This window comes from Gorilla gorilla, chromosome 8, assembly GCF_029281585.2.
Source record: "Gorilla gorilla gorilla isolate KB3781 chromosome 8, NHGRI_mGorGor1-v2.1_pri, whole genome shotgun sequence".
Classification (NCBI taxonomy): domain Eukaryota; kingdom Metazoa; phylum Chordata; class Mammalia; order Primates; family Hominidae; genus Gorilla; species Gorilla gorilla.
This window is the reverse complement of record NC_073232.2, coordinates 25,801,336-25,818,239: the sequence shown is the minus strand read 5'-3', so window position 1 is coordinate 25,818,239 and position 16,904 is coordinate 25,801,336. Positions and strand designations below refer to the sequence as shown.

The 16,904-nt window shown below is 41.6% G+C and overlaps 1 protein-coding gene across 1 annotated transcript in view; it reads left to right on the top strand.

The window, feature by feature from the left end:
• Positions 1–14,108, top strand: part of CUBN (cubilin) — a 309,428-nt gene extending 295,320 nt beyond the window's left edge. Inside the window, exons 63-67 of the mRNA XM_031015408.3 lie at positions 1,347–1,494; positions 2,562–2,743; positions 6,347–6,512; positions 8,983–9,218; positions 12,937–14,108. Of these exons, the coding sequence (XP_030871268.3) occupies positions 1,347–1,494; positions 2,562–2,743; positions 6,347–6,512; positions 8,983–9,218; positions 12,937–13,044 (840 nt within the window). The 3' untranslated portion in view covers positions 13,045–14,108. The remainder of the gene's footprint in view (positions 1–1,346; positions 1,495–2,561; positions 2,744–6,346; positions 6,513–8,982; positions 9,219–12,936) is intronic.
• The last annotated feature ends 2,796 nt before the right edge of the window (positions 14,109–16,904 follow it).

Sequence of the window (16,904 nt, the reverse complement as noted above, 5' to 3'; positions counted from 1 at the left end):
GGTATCCAAGAGTAGACAGAGCAGCCCTAATTGGCAGATCATGAAGGAATGATGTGTAGGGTGGTTATGGAGGATGTTCAGTGGTTAGCTGGCACTGGAGATGAACAGAGATGCAGAGATGTAAGGCCCTAGGGTTAAGAAATACAAAGTTGAGGGTGTTTAATGGCTTGTCTATAAAAACACAGAAACCTCTAAAGGGTTCAGAAAGGAAATCAGGGGCAGGAGATGACTATGAGCTGAGACACCTCAAGTCTTTCATAAATGAAGGGAAGTAACTGGGAGAAAAGTAAATGAGAGTGACGATAATGGTAAGAATATCTTTGGCCAGATGTAGAGACTGTCGAAGGAGAACCAGCTTTGAGACAAGGACGGAAGCTGCAGTGAGGAATGTGGAGCATCCCTCCCTTCCTCCGAGGCTAGCCCCCCACCCTTCCCACTCAATGAACTGTGGAGCATGGGTAAAGAACAGCCTCTACCAGGAGGCTGCTGGAGAACCAGGTTTTGCTAAGGCCACAAAGTGGAAAGGTGGGGGATGTATACCGAGAATGACTGACAGTACGGTTAAAGTTCACAGGATACAGCAAAGTTAGACAAGGACCGAGAGCAGGAGACAGTGGGGAAGAGGGGTGGAAGCCCCGAGCAGTTACAGGAGTTTTGCAAGCAGAGACGGGTGGGGTGTTTCAGTAGGTTCCTAAGGACTGCAGACATTAGAGACATTCCTGTGACAGGGAGGCTGCAAATACCCTGACTTTGGTACAACTTGTTTTTACCCAAGAACTGATGGGCATTCGACTGCATTTACTCCAGGCTTTTGAGAGGTGATGAGGGCTGCCCTAGTGTTACAAAGGGGAACCGGTACCTCATGACAGGTCCCAGCTGGCTTGGGGGATGTACAGTGGAACCAAAGGCTCTGGTTAGATTTGCTAAGGGGTAGCAAGGGCTGGATCAGGGCGATGGTGGTTGTTAGTCCCATGGAGCTCAGGACAATGGCAAAAGCCCCAGGAGGAGAGATCCAGTGAGCTCTCAAACAGCCTAGCGATCCTCAGAGCAATGGCACAGGCCTCAGCTAGGAAGTTGCATAAAAGGCGAGGGATCTTATTTTCAGCAGGGAAATGTCTGTGGTTTCAGCAGAAGCTTTGCCTCCCTTCCTCCTGCGCCTCTGGGAAGGTGCAACTTGCATCAGTTCCCAGGCCAACGTGAGTCTTCTTGCAGAGCACTTCCAACAACAGAGCTGGTTTCCATGGCTAAATATTTAAACCATACTTTTATATGCAGTCTAATTTCTGTTATGGCCTGTTCTCTTCTAAGACTAAATCTAACATGATTTGGCTCCCATTTCATTTCAGGGTCACGGAAATTCAAGAATTCAGTTCTGTGGCAGAAATGCTTCGGCTGTGCCAGTGTTTTATTCTTCTATGAGTACTGCAATTGTCATTTTCAAATCTGGAGTTGTAAACAGAAACTCTAGAATGAGTTTCACCTATCAGATCGCAGGTGAGGCCAGGAACTTCATCTTTTATTCAGAAAAGCTGCCATCATTACCATTATTCCTAGAATAATTACAATTATTTCTAGAATTGACTCCTGTGAGTAAATTAGGATTTGTTAACAAAAACCACATCCCTCTCTTAACTAGAACCCAGGCCCAATTTAGCAAATTACTACAGTTGGTTTCTAAAGAGATAAAGAGAATATAATACTAACCAGGATGGTTAGAATGCTAGCATTTTCTTCAAAGTATATGTAGTTGATTTTAAAAATATGCCAGTTATCTTATTAATTATACACTTAACCACACTGAATATACATTTTTATTTACAAGAAATATATATATTTATTTACAAAAGCTTTATCAAAATATAATTCTCATATCATACAATTTACCCATTTAAAGTTTATATTTCAGAGGTTTTTAGTATTTTCACAAAATTGAAAATCACAAAATTGAAAATCTTAGAAAATTATTTTGTAAAAATCAGAAAGCCTTGAAAGAGTTACCTGATTACTATCACTAAGAAGTTTATTTTCACAGAACACTTTATTTAGTACTTATTTTGAATTGGCTCAAATGAAAGCTTCCTTTGGTTAAAACAAACAAAAGTACTTTTGGTATTTTTTTACCAAAAAAAAAAACAAAACAAAACGGTAAAGAATGATTTGCCACAAATAACTCAACAATGGATTTAAAATCCTTGTGCAAAACTCTGTCTTGGAGGTAGCATCCTTGTCGAAAAGAGAGTCTGAATGCTACTTCCACCTCAATGTGATCAGAAAAGTTCAAAGGATGCTCGAGTATTCGTCTTTAAAGGAGAAGCCTCCTGTGTCATGCTTCCTGTAGGCGTGTTTGTGTGAACGAGCTGTTGCGTTGCACCTGTGTGTGCTGCTTGAGCAATTCACTTCACTGCTCAGGGTCTCAGTTATCTCAAAGGTAAACGAAGAAGCTGGATTACTTTTTTCTAAAGTTTATCAAATGTAATGATCTTTTTGAATGATTCCTGTGAAGTTGAAAGAGCACTAAATATTGGAATGCATACATTAATTATGCATATTTTTCCTCTAAGATTGCAACAGAGACTATCACAAGGCATTTGGCAACCTGAGAAGCCCTGGATGGCCACGTAACTACGACAATGACAAGGATTGCACCGTTACTCTCACGGCCCCCCAGAACCACACCATTTCCCTCTTTTTTCATTCATTTGGCATCGAGAACTCAGTTGAATGCAGAAACGATTTCTTGGAGGTGACATGCATTTGAATATCGTTTGAATGAATTATTTAAAAGATGGTGGATCACTTAAGATTTTACACCTTTTCTCTAGTGCTGCTAATACTATATGATTCTTATTTGTTTCATTAATTTATTCATTACCCTTTCATTCCCTAAACATCTACAGAGCACCAGTCCAAACACCAGAAATTGGGAACCCCAGGGCCCGCAGGAGACTCCTAGTCTGGCAGGAAGGACAGATGGGGTATAGCCAATTACAGCACAATGTGGAAAGGACTAACTGAGTCCAGCATGGGTTGGGGTTCCTAACTCAGCCTGGGAACTAGAAGTCTCAAGAGAGCAATATGTAAGTTGAGACCTAAAAGGATCAGAGGGAAGTCTAAGGACAACATGCTGGTTCTGTAAAATGAAACTCAATGATACTAAATAGCTCACCTAATTTTCCTGACAGCTACAGTAAGTTTGGGGCATCGTCAACATCCTCTAAAGACAAGCGTTTCCTTGAATAAATGCTCCCTGGTCTCAGGGGGTGTGGTCTGTCCTTTCTTCACCACAACTCCAGAGCTTGAATTTGGGCACAGAAGTGACTTCACTGTTTGCCCATCGTCCACCCACCCACCCTCCACTCCCACCCCAGGACACACTGAGAGAGAAGCCCCCTTGTGCCTGGAGCAGGCAGAACCATGCGCCTCGTGGGCCTGAAACTTTGGGGTCCTCCAGTGCCCCCGATGAGCTCCCTCTGTGCTCTTTCTGCCCCATCGCCTGCATTGGGCATATGAGATGGAACATGAACATCATCGCTCATAGGCAGGAGATAGTCTGAATAAGCCTCATCTGATGTGGACCCAGTGTGTGGAACTCAGCCCCTGTGTTTTGCCAGAAAAACCCCAGAGCTCACGGGGTTTGAGCTTTGCAAGCTCTGTCGAAAATGCATTCATCCTTAGGAAATATACTTAGGTGGAACCTAAAAACCAAGAGCATAAAGATGCTGAGTTCCTCTGTGAGTGGAGTTTAAATCTAAACCTCATCCTGACCGTCTCTAAACTGGCTTTGTACCACACAAGAGTCTTCAGTAAAGTTTCCAAAAAGTGTGCTTGTTCCTCTACCCCTGATCTGGAGTTGTATTTTTTATTTTATTTTTTTTTCTCACTGCCTCTTTAATCAGGTCTTCATTCAAAATAAGCCGCCCAAGAGGGTTTGACCTTTGTAGCATAAACAAATGTACCGGTGTAGGCAGCGGGCTCCTTTCATTCTGTGGGACGATTCTTTCTAGCGGGCCTCTGCTCAGCTGATAAGTTTCTTGGTAGCTTCAGCCTTTCTTCCCAACAAAACATCTTCTGCTTCTTAGCACCAAGGGCTTTCTTTCTTTCTTTTCTTTCTTCTTCTTTCTTTTCTCCCCTGCAACCCGCCTCATCCGATTTGGCTCCTAGGGCTGCTGGCACCTTCTGCCCAGCCTGGCCAGGAAGGGTGTTCTGGCATATGGTCTTTGCATATGGGTTTAGCTTCAACATGATTCCTGATGCGGAGTTTTATCATCCTGGAAAGCTCTCCCCTTTGGAATTCATTTAAATCCTTTATTAATCAATAGCCTTAACATATAGTGCCATAAATAACACTCGGAGGAAGCTCATGCCTTTTTTAAAGGAATACTCGCCACGACAGGAGACCGAAAGATGTATATAGCAGGGAGGAAATGAAGAGGCAAATACAGTTATTCTTTCTGCCGGTCAGGTTATTCAACTTGGACCTGTGTACCTACCCCACCATGGAGATCCAAATATTTATATGAAGTGTAAAGCAGAAAGAATGAGGAGAGTGGGATCTGGAGGAAAGATGGAATAATCCCGTTAGGTTGGAGTCACAGTGCAACTAACTCTTAACTCACTCCAGCTTGAATGGACCATTATTGAGCAGAGTCAACATTTGCCATTTGCCTGATAGATGCTGGGAAGCAAAGCCTTGCTTTCCAGCCGTGGACAGTGAGAATTCCTCCTCCTAGCTGTCCTTCATTACTCCACAGAATGGATCTGAAACTTCCTGTCCCATAAGCAAAGAAAGGAAACCACCGCTTAGGCCTGTAAAATGTAGCTCCATCTGGCTCTCAGTGGGAAGGCTGTGGGCATAGTTTCTTGGCAGCTGTACCAGGAAGCCTCAGCATTCCGTTCTTGTGAACTGCGGTGGGAACGGAAATGTCTGACTGAGAATTCTGACTGTGTTACTACCAAGCGAGGGCCGAGCTCTAGACCATGCTTGGAATCTGTTTTCATGCCTTCACCTCCCCTTTCAAGATCCTCTGATGTCCCAGAGATGCCCACTGCTCTAGATGGCCCCATTCTTCCTAGGAGAGGAAAGTGAATAAGACAAGTTGTCAGCAGTGTCAGTGGAAATTAGTATCTTGCTGCTCCTCTCAGAGCAACAGCATTTTAAAAGAGGACCCTGAGGGAAAAACGCCCAAACTCAAGAGCGTGGTGCTGGCTATGGCAGCCCTCCCATCTACTAGTGGATGACTGGCTACTCTGTCATGGCAAGGTTACTCTGTTTAAACACTTAGCAGAATAATCCCCAAAGCACTAGAAAGGCGTTATTCTCTCCCATGGGCTACTACATAGACCTGAAAGCAATCTCACCTGATCAACACAGCCCAGCAAGATGTCTTAACTCTGTGACTTAAGATACCAGCAATTAACCAAAGTTTAAACCATGAAATTATAAAGGGAACAGCGGAACTTCCAATATTTTGAATACATAGATCAGTAAAATCAGCATTTCCGCATGTCAGGCTGGTTCCAACATACATTGCCTGCGTAACGTTTCCGTAAGAAGCGTCGAGAGCCCTCCTGGAAGCAGGGATGGTTGTGAATGCAGGGTAGGAGCCAGGCTGGGGGACAGAAAGTGGTTCAGTTCACAGTGTGGTTCTCTCTCCCCATAAAACACAGGCTCATCTCCTGTTTTTATATGTGTCTACTCAAAAATGAGTTGAAACAAAAAAGCAACAAGGCCTCGGAATGTGTTTGTAAAACACATTTAACAGCAGACATTGTATAGATTTATAATTCTGTCCTTTGCCCATACAGAAATTCCTTTCGTTCTTAACTTTATTATACTTTGCATTGTATTTTTTCATAGCCTCTTTACAGCCAAGTAATTTTCAATGGGAAACACGTGCACACACACACATACGCACACAAACACACACACAATGAGAAAGGTGTGATAGTTGACTGGAAGCAGAGCAGGCAACATCGCCCCCATCCATCTCCACCTTTTAAAAATTCACTTTACCTACATTCTCCAATATGTTTCCCCAAAAGCAAAGGCTGCAGGATCACAGCACAAACTACGGTATAAAAAAGCTGCCTGGTGTTTTAATTGCTGTAGGTTAACAGGTATTTCTGAATCCAAATGCAAATGTTTTTTGATCTACACGTGGAACATTTTTCCCCTTTGCAAGTGAAGGTGACTTCTGCATGTATTTTCAGAAAACCCTTCATTCTTAACTGTATAAAAAGACAAAGCTTTTCCGACCAATGTCATCATTCAAATTGTCTCCCATTTTAATGTATATACCTTAGAGAAGAAAGTGTAAGTTTAATAATGAATGACTCCTTCCTAAAGGTGAGAAATGGAAGTAACAGCAATTCACCATTACTGGGCAAGTACTGTGGAACTCTGCTGCCAAACCCTGTCTTCTCTCAAAATAATGAACTATACCTACGATTTAAGAGTGATAGTGTAACTTCTGATCGTGGATATGAAATCATCTGGACTTCATCACCCTCTGGTAAGACATTTGCACTTTGTACAGGAAAGCACTGTGAGAAAAACATGAGGTGTCTAATAGTAAAAGGCAAAGTAACCTTATATTTTTAGCTACCTGTGTACCTGATTAGTTTATGTTAAGAACAGAGATTTTAACAATGAAAGTACAGATTACTTTTTTTTTTTTTTTTGAAATGGAATCTCGCTGTGTCACCCAGGCTAGAGTACAGTGGCGTGATCTTAGCTCACTGCAACCTCCACCTCCCAGGTTCAAGTGATTCTCCTACCTCAGCCTCCCAAGTAGCTGAGATTACAGGCATGCACCACCATGCCCAGCTAATTTTTGTATTTTTAGTAGAGACAGGGTTTCCCCATATTGGCCAGGCTGGTCTCAAACTCCCGAACTCAGGTGATCCACCCATGTCAGCCTCCCAAAGTGCTGGGATTACAGGCATGAGCCACCTTGCCTGGCCAGATTGCTTTAAATTCTAAATTTATTCATTATTTCTGTTTATAAAAGAACATATATTCATATATGAAGCATATATAAGGTAAGGTATGAAGATTTAAAAATTCCTTGTTAAATTAAATTTTGTTAGATTTTTTGACTTTTGGCTTGACCATCAAGGAAGTTCTCTGAGAATTTAAAGAAAAATTTTTACCAAAAATCCAACCTATGAACACATTCTGGCATATATATGAGTGGTTGTGCTTCTCGTGGCATGTATATGAGTGGTTGTGCTTCTCGTGGCATATATATGAGTGGTTGTGCTTCTCGTGGCATATATATGAGTGGTTGTGCTTCTCGTGGCATATATATGAGTGGTTGTGCTTCTCGTGGCATATATATGAGTGGTTGTGCTTCTCGTGGCATATATATGAGTGGTTGTGCTTCTCGTGGCATATATATGAGTGGTTGTGCTTCTCGTGGCATATATATGAGTGGTTGTGCTTCTCGCAGGCCCTGACGTTTCTTGGCGGTCCTGGAGAGAAATTGCTTTTTTTAGGGTAGTAAGTATCTTCTCACATTTTTGGCTGGCTATTTATCAAACAACTAAAGAAAATTTAAGTCATGTCAATACATTTAATTCAAGAGAGGAGGAATACCTTTATAAAATATCCCAAAATACCAAAATACCTTCAAAATAAGAAAGATAAACAGAACTCACTTTAAATATCTTAAGAAAAGACATTCGTGGGTAACGGAATCTTGGCACCCAAAGGAAGCTTAAAGTTAACCTCCAATGCTCAAATTTTATCAACGAGCAAATAAAACACCAAGATTAAGCTAGGTGCTGTGGCTCACACCTATAATCCCTGGGAGACCAAGGTGGGTGGGTCACCTGAGGTCAGGAGTTCCAGACCAGTGTGGCCCACATGGTGAAACCCCGTCTCCACTAAAAACACAAAAATTAACTGGGTGTAGTGGCACATGCCTGTAATCCCAGCTACTCAGGAGGCTGAGACCGGAGAATCACTTGAACTTGGGAGATGGAGGCTGTAGTGAGCCAAGATCACACCACTGCACTCCAGCCTGGGTGACAGAGCAAGACTCCATCGCAAAAAACAAACAAACAAACAAAACAAAAACAAAAACAAAAAAACCCCACAAAACCCACCATGAACCTGGGAGGCGGAACTTGCAGTGAGCCAAGATCGTGCCACTGCACTCCAGCCTGGGCGACAGAGCAAGACTCCATCTCAAACAAACAAACAAACAAACCCACCAAGATTAATGAGTTGCCCAAAATGCTCCACTAGACTGAGGTGGAGGTGAGATTAGACCTCAGTGGTCAGAGGCCCAGCCACGTGCTCTGTAACTATGCCAGCCAGCTTCTTCCTGTCCCAGAGATGACCTGGATCTCCACAGATACACAGTCTAAATCATGACAGCCTTCATATACAGATTAACAAATTGAACAAATTAACACCAAAACTGGAAGTATTTGACCTTAAGTATGTCAGTTATTAGCCTGGTAAAGTCACTTTTGTAATGAAGTCATTCCTGCCATCACCTACAATAACGCACTCCCTCTTGGTTTAGTGCTGAATTTTACTTCTAATTTTACTTCACTCACATCACTGGTGTCAACTCTGGGCATGCAAAGATCTCTACACCATCGAAAGCACACAGACAACAACTTGATTTTCTCCCACAGTTACTTTATCAAGTTTTTTTTTTTTTTTTTTCCATTCTGCTCTCAACCCCCAATTTTCAAAGTACAGTCCTGGAGGAAGTTATCCCTGGGTTGTGATATGGAGGCAAAGGCACGTGTGTGGAGGATGGAAGAGGTGGAGGTGGCAGTGGGAAGAGAGGGGAAGAGAGGAGAAAGGGTGTAGCCCAAAGAAGAGGAAAAGGAAAAGGGATTTCTGCCTCCATTATTCTTGCAGAGTCTCAGCACCTTGAGAAAATAAAGTCTTATTGCCTAACAAGCCAGACTGGACGGCTTATATGTTGTTGAATCAAACTTCCTGTCCTGTTTTCCTTGCAGGATGTGGTGGAACTCTTTATGGAGACAGAGGCTCATTCACCAGCCCCGGCTATCCAGGCACATACCCAAACAACACGCACTGCGAGTGGGTCCTTGTTGCTCCTGCTGGAAGGCTTGTCACCATCAACTTCTACTTCATCAGCATTGACGATCCAGGAGACTGTGTCCAGAACTATCTCACACTCTACGATGGGCCCAACGCCAGCTCTCCATCCTCTGGACCATACTGCGGAGGCGTGAGTAAAACAAACATTTTATATTCCCATTTGTTATTTTTAGACAATAATGAGTCACTTAGTGTAGACTTTTTTTTTTTTTTTTTTTTTTGAGATGGAATCTCGCTCTTGTCACCCAGGCTGGAGTGCAGTGGTGCGCGTGATCTCAACTCACTGCAACCTCTGCCTCCCGGGTTCAAGCAATTCTCCTGCCTCAGCCTCCTGAGTAGCTGGGATTACAGGCGCCTGCCACCACACTCAGCTAATTTTTGTACTTTTAGTAGAAACAGGGTTTTGCCATGTTGACCAGGCTGGTCTCGAACTCCTGACCTCAGGTGATCCACCCGCTTCGGCCTCCGAAAGTGTTGGGATTACACGCGTGAGCCGCTGGGCCCGGCCTAGTGTAGACTTTCAAAGGCAGACACTGCAGAGGGGGAAGCACAGCCTTTAACAAATTGAGCAGTTTTCCGACTTGCCTTTCTATTCTGGGAGCATGAGTGCCATCTGGTGGGCATTGCCTTAAATTACTATTAAGAGTTACCAAAATCAGCTCTGCGTCAGACAGAATCACCTGTGGAGTTACTTACATTAGACTTCCAGTTCCCACCGAAACCCACTGAATCGGGATTTCCCAGGGAGGAGTCACGCACGCTGTTTTTTAAAAAAAGCTCCCTCTGTGACGTCAGTGCACTGCCTAGGGTTGAATACCCATGTTTATTTCTGCATAAATAGAGCTGTAGAAAATTTGGACACGTGGCTCTATTTTATCTACTTCTTGCTGAAAATTGCAGAAATTATTTGAAGAAATGGTGACCGATAGTTTGTTTTTGTAAAGCTCTGATATCTTCCCTAAACAACTCAGAATCTGACGTTGATTCAATATTGCAGGCATCTGTGCTTACGATCCTCTCATTTGATGTGCAAGTAGATACTTAAAGAGAGTAAGGGCTCACACCTGTAATCCCAACACTTTGGGAGGCCCAGGCAGGTGGATCACTTGAGCTCAGAAGTTTGAGACTAGCCTGGCCAACATGGGGAAACCCCGTCTGTACTAAAAATACAAAAATTAGCTGGTATAGTGGCACACGCCTGTAATCCCAAGTACTCCGGAGGCTGAGGGAAAAGAATTGCTTGAGCCGGGGAGGCAGAGGTTGCAGTGAGCCGAGATGGCGCCACTCCACTCCAGCCTGGGCGACAGAGCCAGACTCCACCTCAAAATAACAAGAGAGTAAGTAAGGGAAAATTGGCTGTTGGCAAGTGGGTATCTGTTTCTGATTTTTCTGCCCTTTAATCACTTAGACTTTGTAATCAAACTAGACAGAGAACTGTATCAGCTGGAAATCTAGATGGTTTTTAAAATATAACTTACTATTTATAAAATTGATAAATGCTGTTTTCAGAAGTATCAGAAAATAGTCTAATTTTTCTAAAACCCTGGGCATTCTCATATATTCTTAACATCTTTCTTTGAATATATTTGCATATATTTTTACATGCATATTTTTTACTGTTTGATGGTGTGTTTTTTCTACTTACCAATATATCATTAGTAACATATCAATAAAAACACTGGTGCATCATATTTAACTTTTGGAGAGTATTCCATTGCACGAGTGTGGCCTAATTTATTTAATGAAGCCCCTCTAAGTGGACATTTAGGTCTCTTGAACTTTTTGCAACTACAGACAACACTTAAACTTTTTGGTAGTGAAATCTTTATACATATAGTTACATTACTTGGTGAGAAATGGTAATCACAGGACCAGCAGACACTGTATCACGGGGATGCACAGAAGGCCCACAGAGAGAGAGACCCCAGTAAATGTGCCACACATCAGATTTAGAAGCTAATCAGCTCTTAGACATTGAATTGAAATTTACAAACATTTCAAAAGGGAGGAAAAGAGGCAATTTTAACAATACCATGACTTTATATTGGTAGGGGTTTTTTTGTGGGCATGGTTTTCAGTGGCTTGCAAACATACAACCCCGTTTGATCCCCACAGTGACACTCCCATAAGGTGGAAAGAACAAGTATATCCTGGACTTGTATAAACCGAGTTCAGGTTTATACTGAACAAGTATAAACCGAGTCACTGAGGGAAGTGATGGCCATTTAATCCAATGCCACGTTAAGTTGAAGTATATAGCGAGATACATCAATTTTTTTAACTGTTGGTGTTTACGGTATTTTCCCAGTTTTACATTTTTTTATAAATGTGGATATAATTTCATGTGTAATTGTTTTTTTTCTTAAAGGTCTGATTTCTTTAACACTTTATCAATGTTAAACATAAATGAAAAAATGTAAAACGTAAGTTTAAAACATGAAGTACAGAGGTAGCTCTTGTTTTGCTAATATTTACATACTTACAACTTTTTGTAAGTTGTAATATTTTGCTAATATTTACATACATACAACTCTTACATGTTACATACATACATATTTACATGCATACTTATGTACATATGAAAGTTGTATACTTTTGTATGTATACTCCTTAAGTATACAATTCAACTTTTTATGTATGTAAATATGCATGTAAATATGTTTGTTAAACTTGTAATATTTATATACATACAGTATTTAAATACATACAATGTACATACAGAGGTAGCTCCTTATTTTGCTAAAATAAACACAAACCCTGATTTGGAGATATTTTATATTACGGTAAATACCATTGTTCACAGGGAAATCCTATATCCCTTGCAGCTACAGAAAATGAAGATCTAGCAAATGAAAGAATAACGGGACAAACAAGGAGAATCAAAGGAGATTCTAAAACTTCTGTTGACCGTCTGTTGACATACTAGTTTGTCAATATAAAAGAAGTTATTGAAATTTGGAAGCAGATTAAAATGGAAGTAAACAGTAGATGTGCATAGGAATAAAAATATTGTATATTCCTTGATGTATTTCTTACAGAAAAAAAAATCTACACTCACTTGAGTAAGTGAGTATCTTGGAAATAAGCCTGTGTTTTGATGACTTGGGGTAGGGCTGAGGCAGGAGAAGCCAGTCATGTAAGCATCATGAGAGCAGGGCTTTTTGCCTGTTTTGCTCATTTTTTAATGTCTTCTTAATACCTGCAGCGTGGCAGTGCCTTGATCAATAGTTGCCAAATGAATGAATAGAAAGTGAGAGACAACGGGGACCCATGTATCCCCCCAACACACATACAAACTCACACTGTTCCACGAAGTATATGAAAATAAATCTCAAGAGGAAACTATAAACACTGAGGATGAAAATACTATATTTTACTTAATAGGATCATTTTAATTATATATGTTTGTTTCAGAAAAATTAAATTTGCAGTAAGAACTTGAATAAGAAGTTCAAGTTTTTTGATAACAGTTTTATTGAGATACAATTTGCATACCATCCAATTCATCTCCTTAAAGTATACAATTCAGTGGTTTTTAGTAGGTTCACAGAGCTGTGGGGCCATTATCAGCACAGCCAATTTTGGGACACTTTCATTACCCACCCAAAGAAACCCAGTACCCATTAGCAGTCCTTCCCCATTTTCCCTCAACTCCCCACGCCCAGAAATATTCCTTTGTAAAGCATTTGCATTCATTCTTTGCAAGGTTACTTCAAGAAATATATGCAGGTTCACCATAAATTCTATAAAGTTTCTTTATCTGGTACTTTGTTACTAGGCTAACATTCCTAGAAAAATGTTCAAATATGTGAAATATATAATTGGATACTTTTTTTTTTCAATTTTAGGACACCAGCATAGCTCCCTTCGTGGCTTCCTCAAATCAGGTCTTCATAAAATTTCATGCTGATTATGCACGGCGTCCATCCGCATTCCGATTAACTTGGGACAGCTAAGTGGGTAACAACTCGTGTTCACTCAGCACTTTCCCTCTGCAGCACGCTGGACAGGACTCTGCCATCTTTATACATGACCCCTGCTGATGCCACAGAGAATAAGCTGAACTTGTATGGTTTTTCACCAAACCATGGATAGAATCAATATTTGTAGGCCAGGTGTGGTGGCTCACGCCCCTGTATTCTCAGCACTTTGGGAGGCCGAGGCAGGTGGATCACCTGAGGTCAGGAGTTTGAGACTAGCCTGGCCAACATGGTGAAACCCCATCTCTACTAACAATATAATAATTAGCCAGGTGTGGTGGTGGGTGCCTGTAATTCCAGCTACTGGAGAGGCTGAGGCAGGAGAATTGCTTGAACCCAGGAGGCAGAGGTTGCAGTGAGCTAAGATCACAACACTACACTCTAGCCTGGGTGAGACAGCGAGACTCCATCTCAAAAAAAAAAAAAAAAAAAAAACCAGAATCAATATTTGTACATTTTCTCGAACATAGAATATAGCTTCTTTAGTCTTGAGTGTGCATTTCATTCTAATATTTTGAGCTGAAATTTAAAAAACTTTGAAAGAGTTGGAAATGATTATGGCATATGTGACATACATTTTTAAAAGTTAATAATAATAGCCAGGGGCAGTGGTTCATACCCATAATTCCAGCACGTTGGGAGGCCATGGTGGGAGGATTGCTTGAACCTAGGAGTTTGAGACCAGCCTGGGCTACAAAGTGAGACCTTATTTTTACAAAAAATCAAAAAATTAGCCAGGCATGGTGGCATGCACCCGTGGTTCCAGCTACACAGGAGGTTGAAGCAGGAGGATCACTTGAGCCCAGTAGGTTAAGGCTGCAGTGAAACCCTGTGAATTAACCACTGTACTCCAGCCTGGGTGACAGACTGAGACCCTATCTCAAAAAAGACAACAAGAACAACAAAAGTTAATGATAATATAGAAGCATAAATTTCCTGTGAATGTTCAATTATGCATAATAAACATTATTGAATTGTACACAATTATGCTGCACTAATTTTTTGACTTATTAAAACTCTGTCTTTCACTATGGGGCATATATAGATTTTCAAGTTTAATTTTTACATTTTGGCAAAGAATTCAATATATATATGAATCTTCCAGAGCTTCAGTTCTGGAGCCAAGCTGCCTGAGTTTGAATTTTAACTGTACTAGTTAAGTGCTTACACAATCTCTCTGTGCTCAGTTTCTTTATTTGCATAAGGGGATTATTTTACCTGTCTCACAGGGTTGCAGTAATTAAGTATATATGTGTAAAGACTCAGAATAATACCTGGTGCATGTTAAGTAATTGGTAAATGCTAGCTTCTATGTCAATTAGTAGTAGTATGACTCTCCTCCTTACCATACAGATGTACCTGCTTTTCCCATACTCCTCCAAAGCCAGGCCCAATTCTCACCTGTGTTTACCTTTTGCCATGCCCCTAGGTCAATCTGAGCTTCTCCAAAGACCTTGCTTTAACTACAGAGAAATTTGCTGTAACCTCTGAATTCTCTATTTCCCTCCCATTTGCCTCAAACTTCTGTTTCTCCTGGCCACGCCGAACCTTTTCTTCATTTATCCCCAGGACCCTGTACTCTCCTGGTTATTTAATTTCTCTGAGTATTCTCCACTCTCCTGTAGAATGGTGGCCCTCTTCACACAGCTCCACTAGGCAGTGCCCCAGTAGGAACTCAGTGTGGGGCCTCCAACCCACATTTCCCTGCTACACTGCCCTAGTAGAGGTTCTCTGTGAGGATTCTGCCCCTGCAGAAGGCTGCTTCCTGAAAACCCAGGCTTTTCCATACTGCCTCCAAAATCTAGGGAAAAGCTGCCAAGAATCTACCACTCTTGTACTCTGTGTGCCGGCAGGTTTAACACCCCGTGGAGGCTGCCAAGGCTTATGGCTTTCATTCTCCAAAGTGGCAGCCCAAGCTGTACCTGGGCCCCTTTGAGCCATAGCTGGAGCTGGAGTGACCAGGGCATGGGGAGCCCTGTCTTGAGCCTGTGCAGGGAAGCAGGGCCCTGGGCCTGGTCCATGAAATCATTCTTTCCTCCCAGGCCTCTGGGCCTGTGATGGGAGGGGTTTCAGCAAAGGTTTCTGAAATGCCTTTGGGGACTTTTCTCCATTATCTTGGATATTAGCAGTTGACTTTTAATTATGCAAATATCTCTAGCAAGTGGATGCCTCACAGCCTGCTTGAATTCCTCTCCTGAAAAAGCTTTTTCTTTCTCTGCCATATGGCCAGGCTGTAAATTTTCCAAATTTTTACACTCTGCTTTCCTTTTTAATATAAGTTCCACTTTGAAGTCATTTCTTTGCTCCCACATCTGAGCACATGCTATTAGAAGCAGCCAGCCCAAATCTTGAACACTTTGCTGCTTAGAAATTTTTTCCACCAGATACCCCAGGTTGCCACTCTTTAGTTCAAACTTCCACAGATCCCTAGGGCATGGACAGAATGCAGCCAAGCTCTTTGCTAAGGCATAATATGTGTCACCTTTGCTCCAGTTCCCACTAAGTTCCTCATTACCATCAAAGACCTTGGCAGCCTGGACTTCATTATCCATATCACTATCAGAATTTTAGTTGCAACTTTTAAACAGTCTCTAAGAAGTTCCAAATTTTCCCTCATCTTTCTGTCTTCTGAGCCTTCCAAACTCTTCCAACCTCTACCCATTACCTTGTTCCAAAGTCAGTTCCACATTTTCAGGTATCTTTATAACAAAACCCCACTCCTGGTACCAATTTTCTGTAATAGATCATTCTTGCATTGCTATAAAGAAATACCCGAGACTGGGTAACGTATAAAGAAAAGAGGTTTAATCTGCTCACAGCTCTGCAGGCTTTATAGGAAACATGGTGCTGACATCTGCTTGGCTTCTGGGGCAGCCTCAGGAAGCTTATAATCATGGAGGAAGGCGAAGGGGAAACAGGCATGTCACATGGTGAAAGCAGGAGCAAGACAGCGAGAGTATGGGACAGGTGCCACACACTTTTAAGTGACCAGCTCTCATGTGAACTCAGAGCAAGAGCTCACTTATCACCAAGGGGATGGCCCAAGCCATTCATGAGGGATCTACCCCCACGATCTAAACACCTCCCACCAGGCCCATCTCCAACACTGGCTTTTATAACTCAACATGAGATTTGAGCAGGGACAAATATCCAAGCTCTATTATGTATTTACGCTCAGGAGTACAAAGTTTCCATAAGCACCACCATTGCCTATTCCTTAACACAATATGTTGTTATAAATAAACAATATGGTTTGCCATTTAACAAGAAGTAGAAAGTTCAGTAGCACATCCTTATCTCCAATGCTGCCAGACATGTAACTAAGTGAGGTAGTTATTAGCTTCCTTTTCATAAGAAAATTCAATGCTTTTATAAAGTTTTTCAGTGCCTCTAGAAAAGCGGAAGCCTTTACAAAGGAGATTTGCTTTATGTTAATTATGCAAAATCAAGGGTTATTAACAAGAGACCATGTGAATGAAAGAAGCTGAGGAATGTAACTTCATCTTACTCTAATACTCAAATGACAGATAATTATTTCTGGACAGAGTATGGAGCCACAGAAATAAAATACTCTCACCTTAAAAATTCAGCTACTCAGGAGGCTGAGGCTGGAGAATCACTTGAACCTAGGAGGCGGAGGTTTCAGTGAGCCAACATCATGCCACTTCACTCCAGTGTGGGTTACAGAGTGAGACTCCATCTCAAAAAAACAAACAACAACAATAAAAATTCCTGTTCCCTTTTTGTATTATGGATAGATATATCAACTTTATGGGTGACAATTATATTGGAAAGGACGGTAAATGCGATAAGTAACACCATCAAATCCAAAAGGT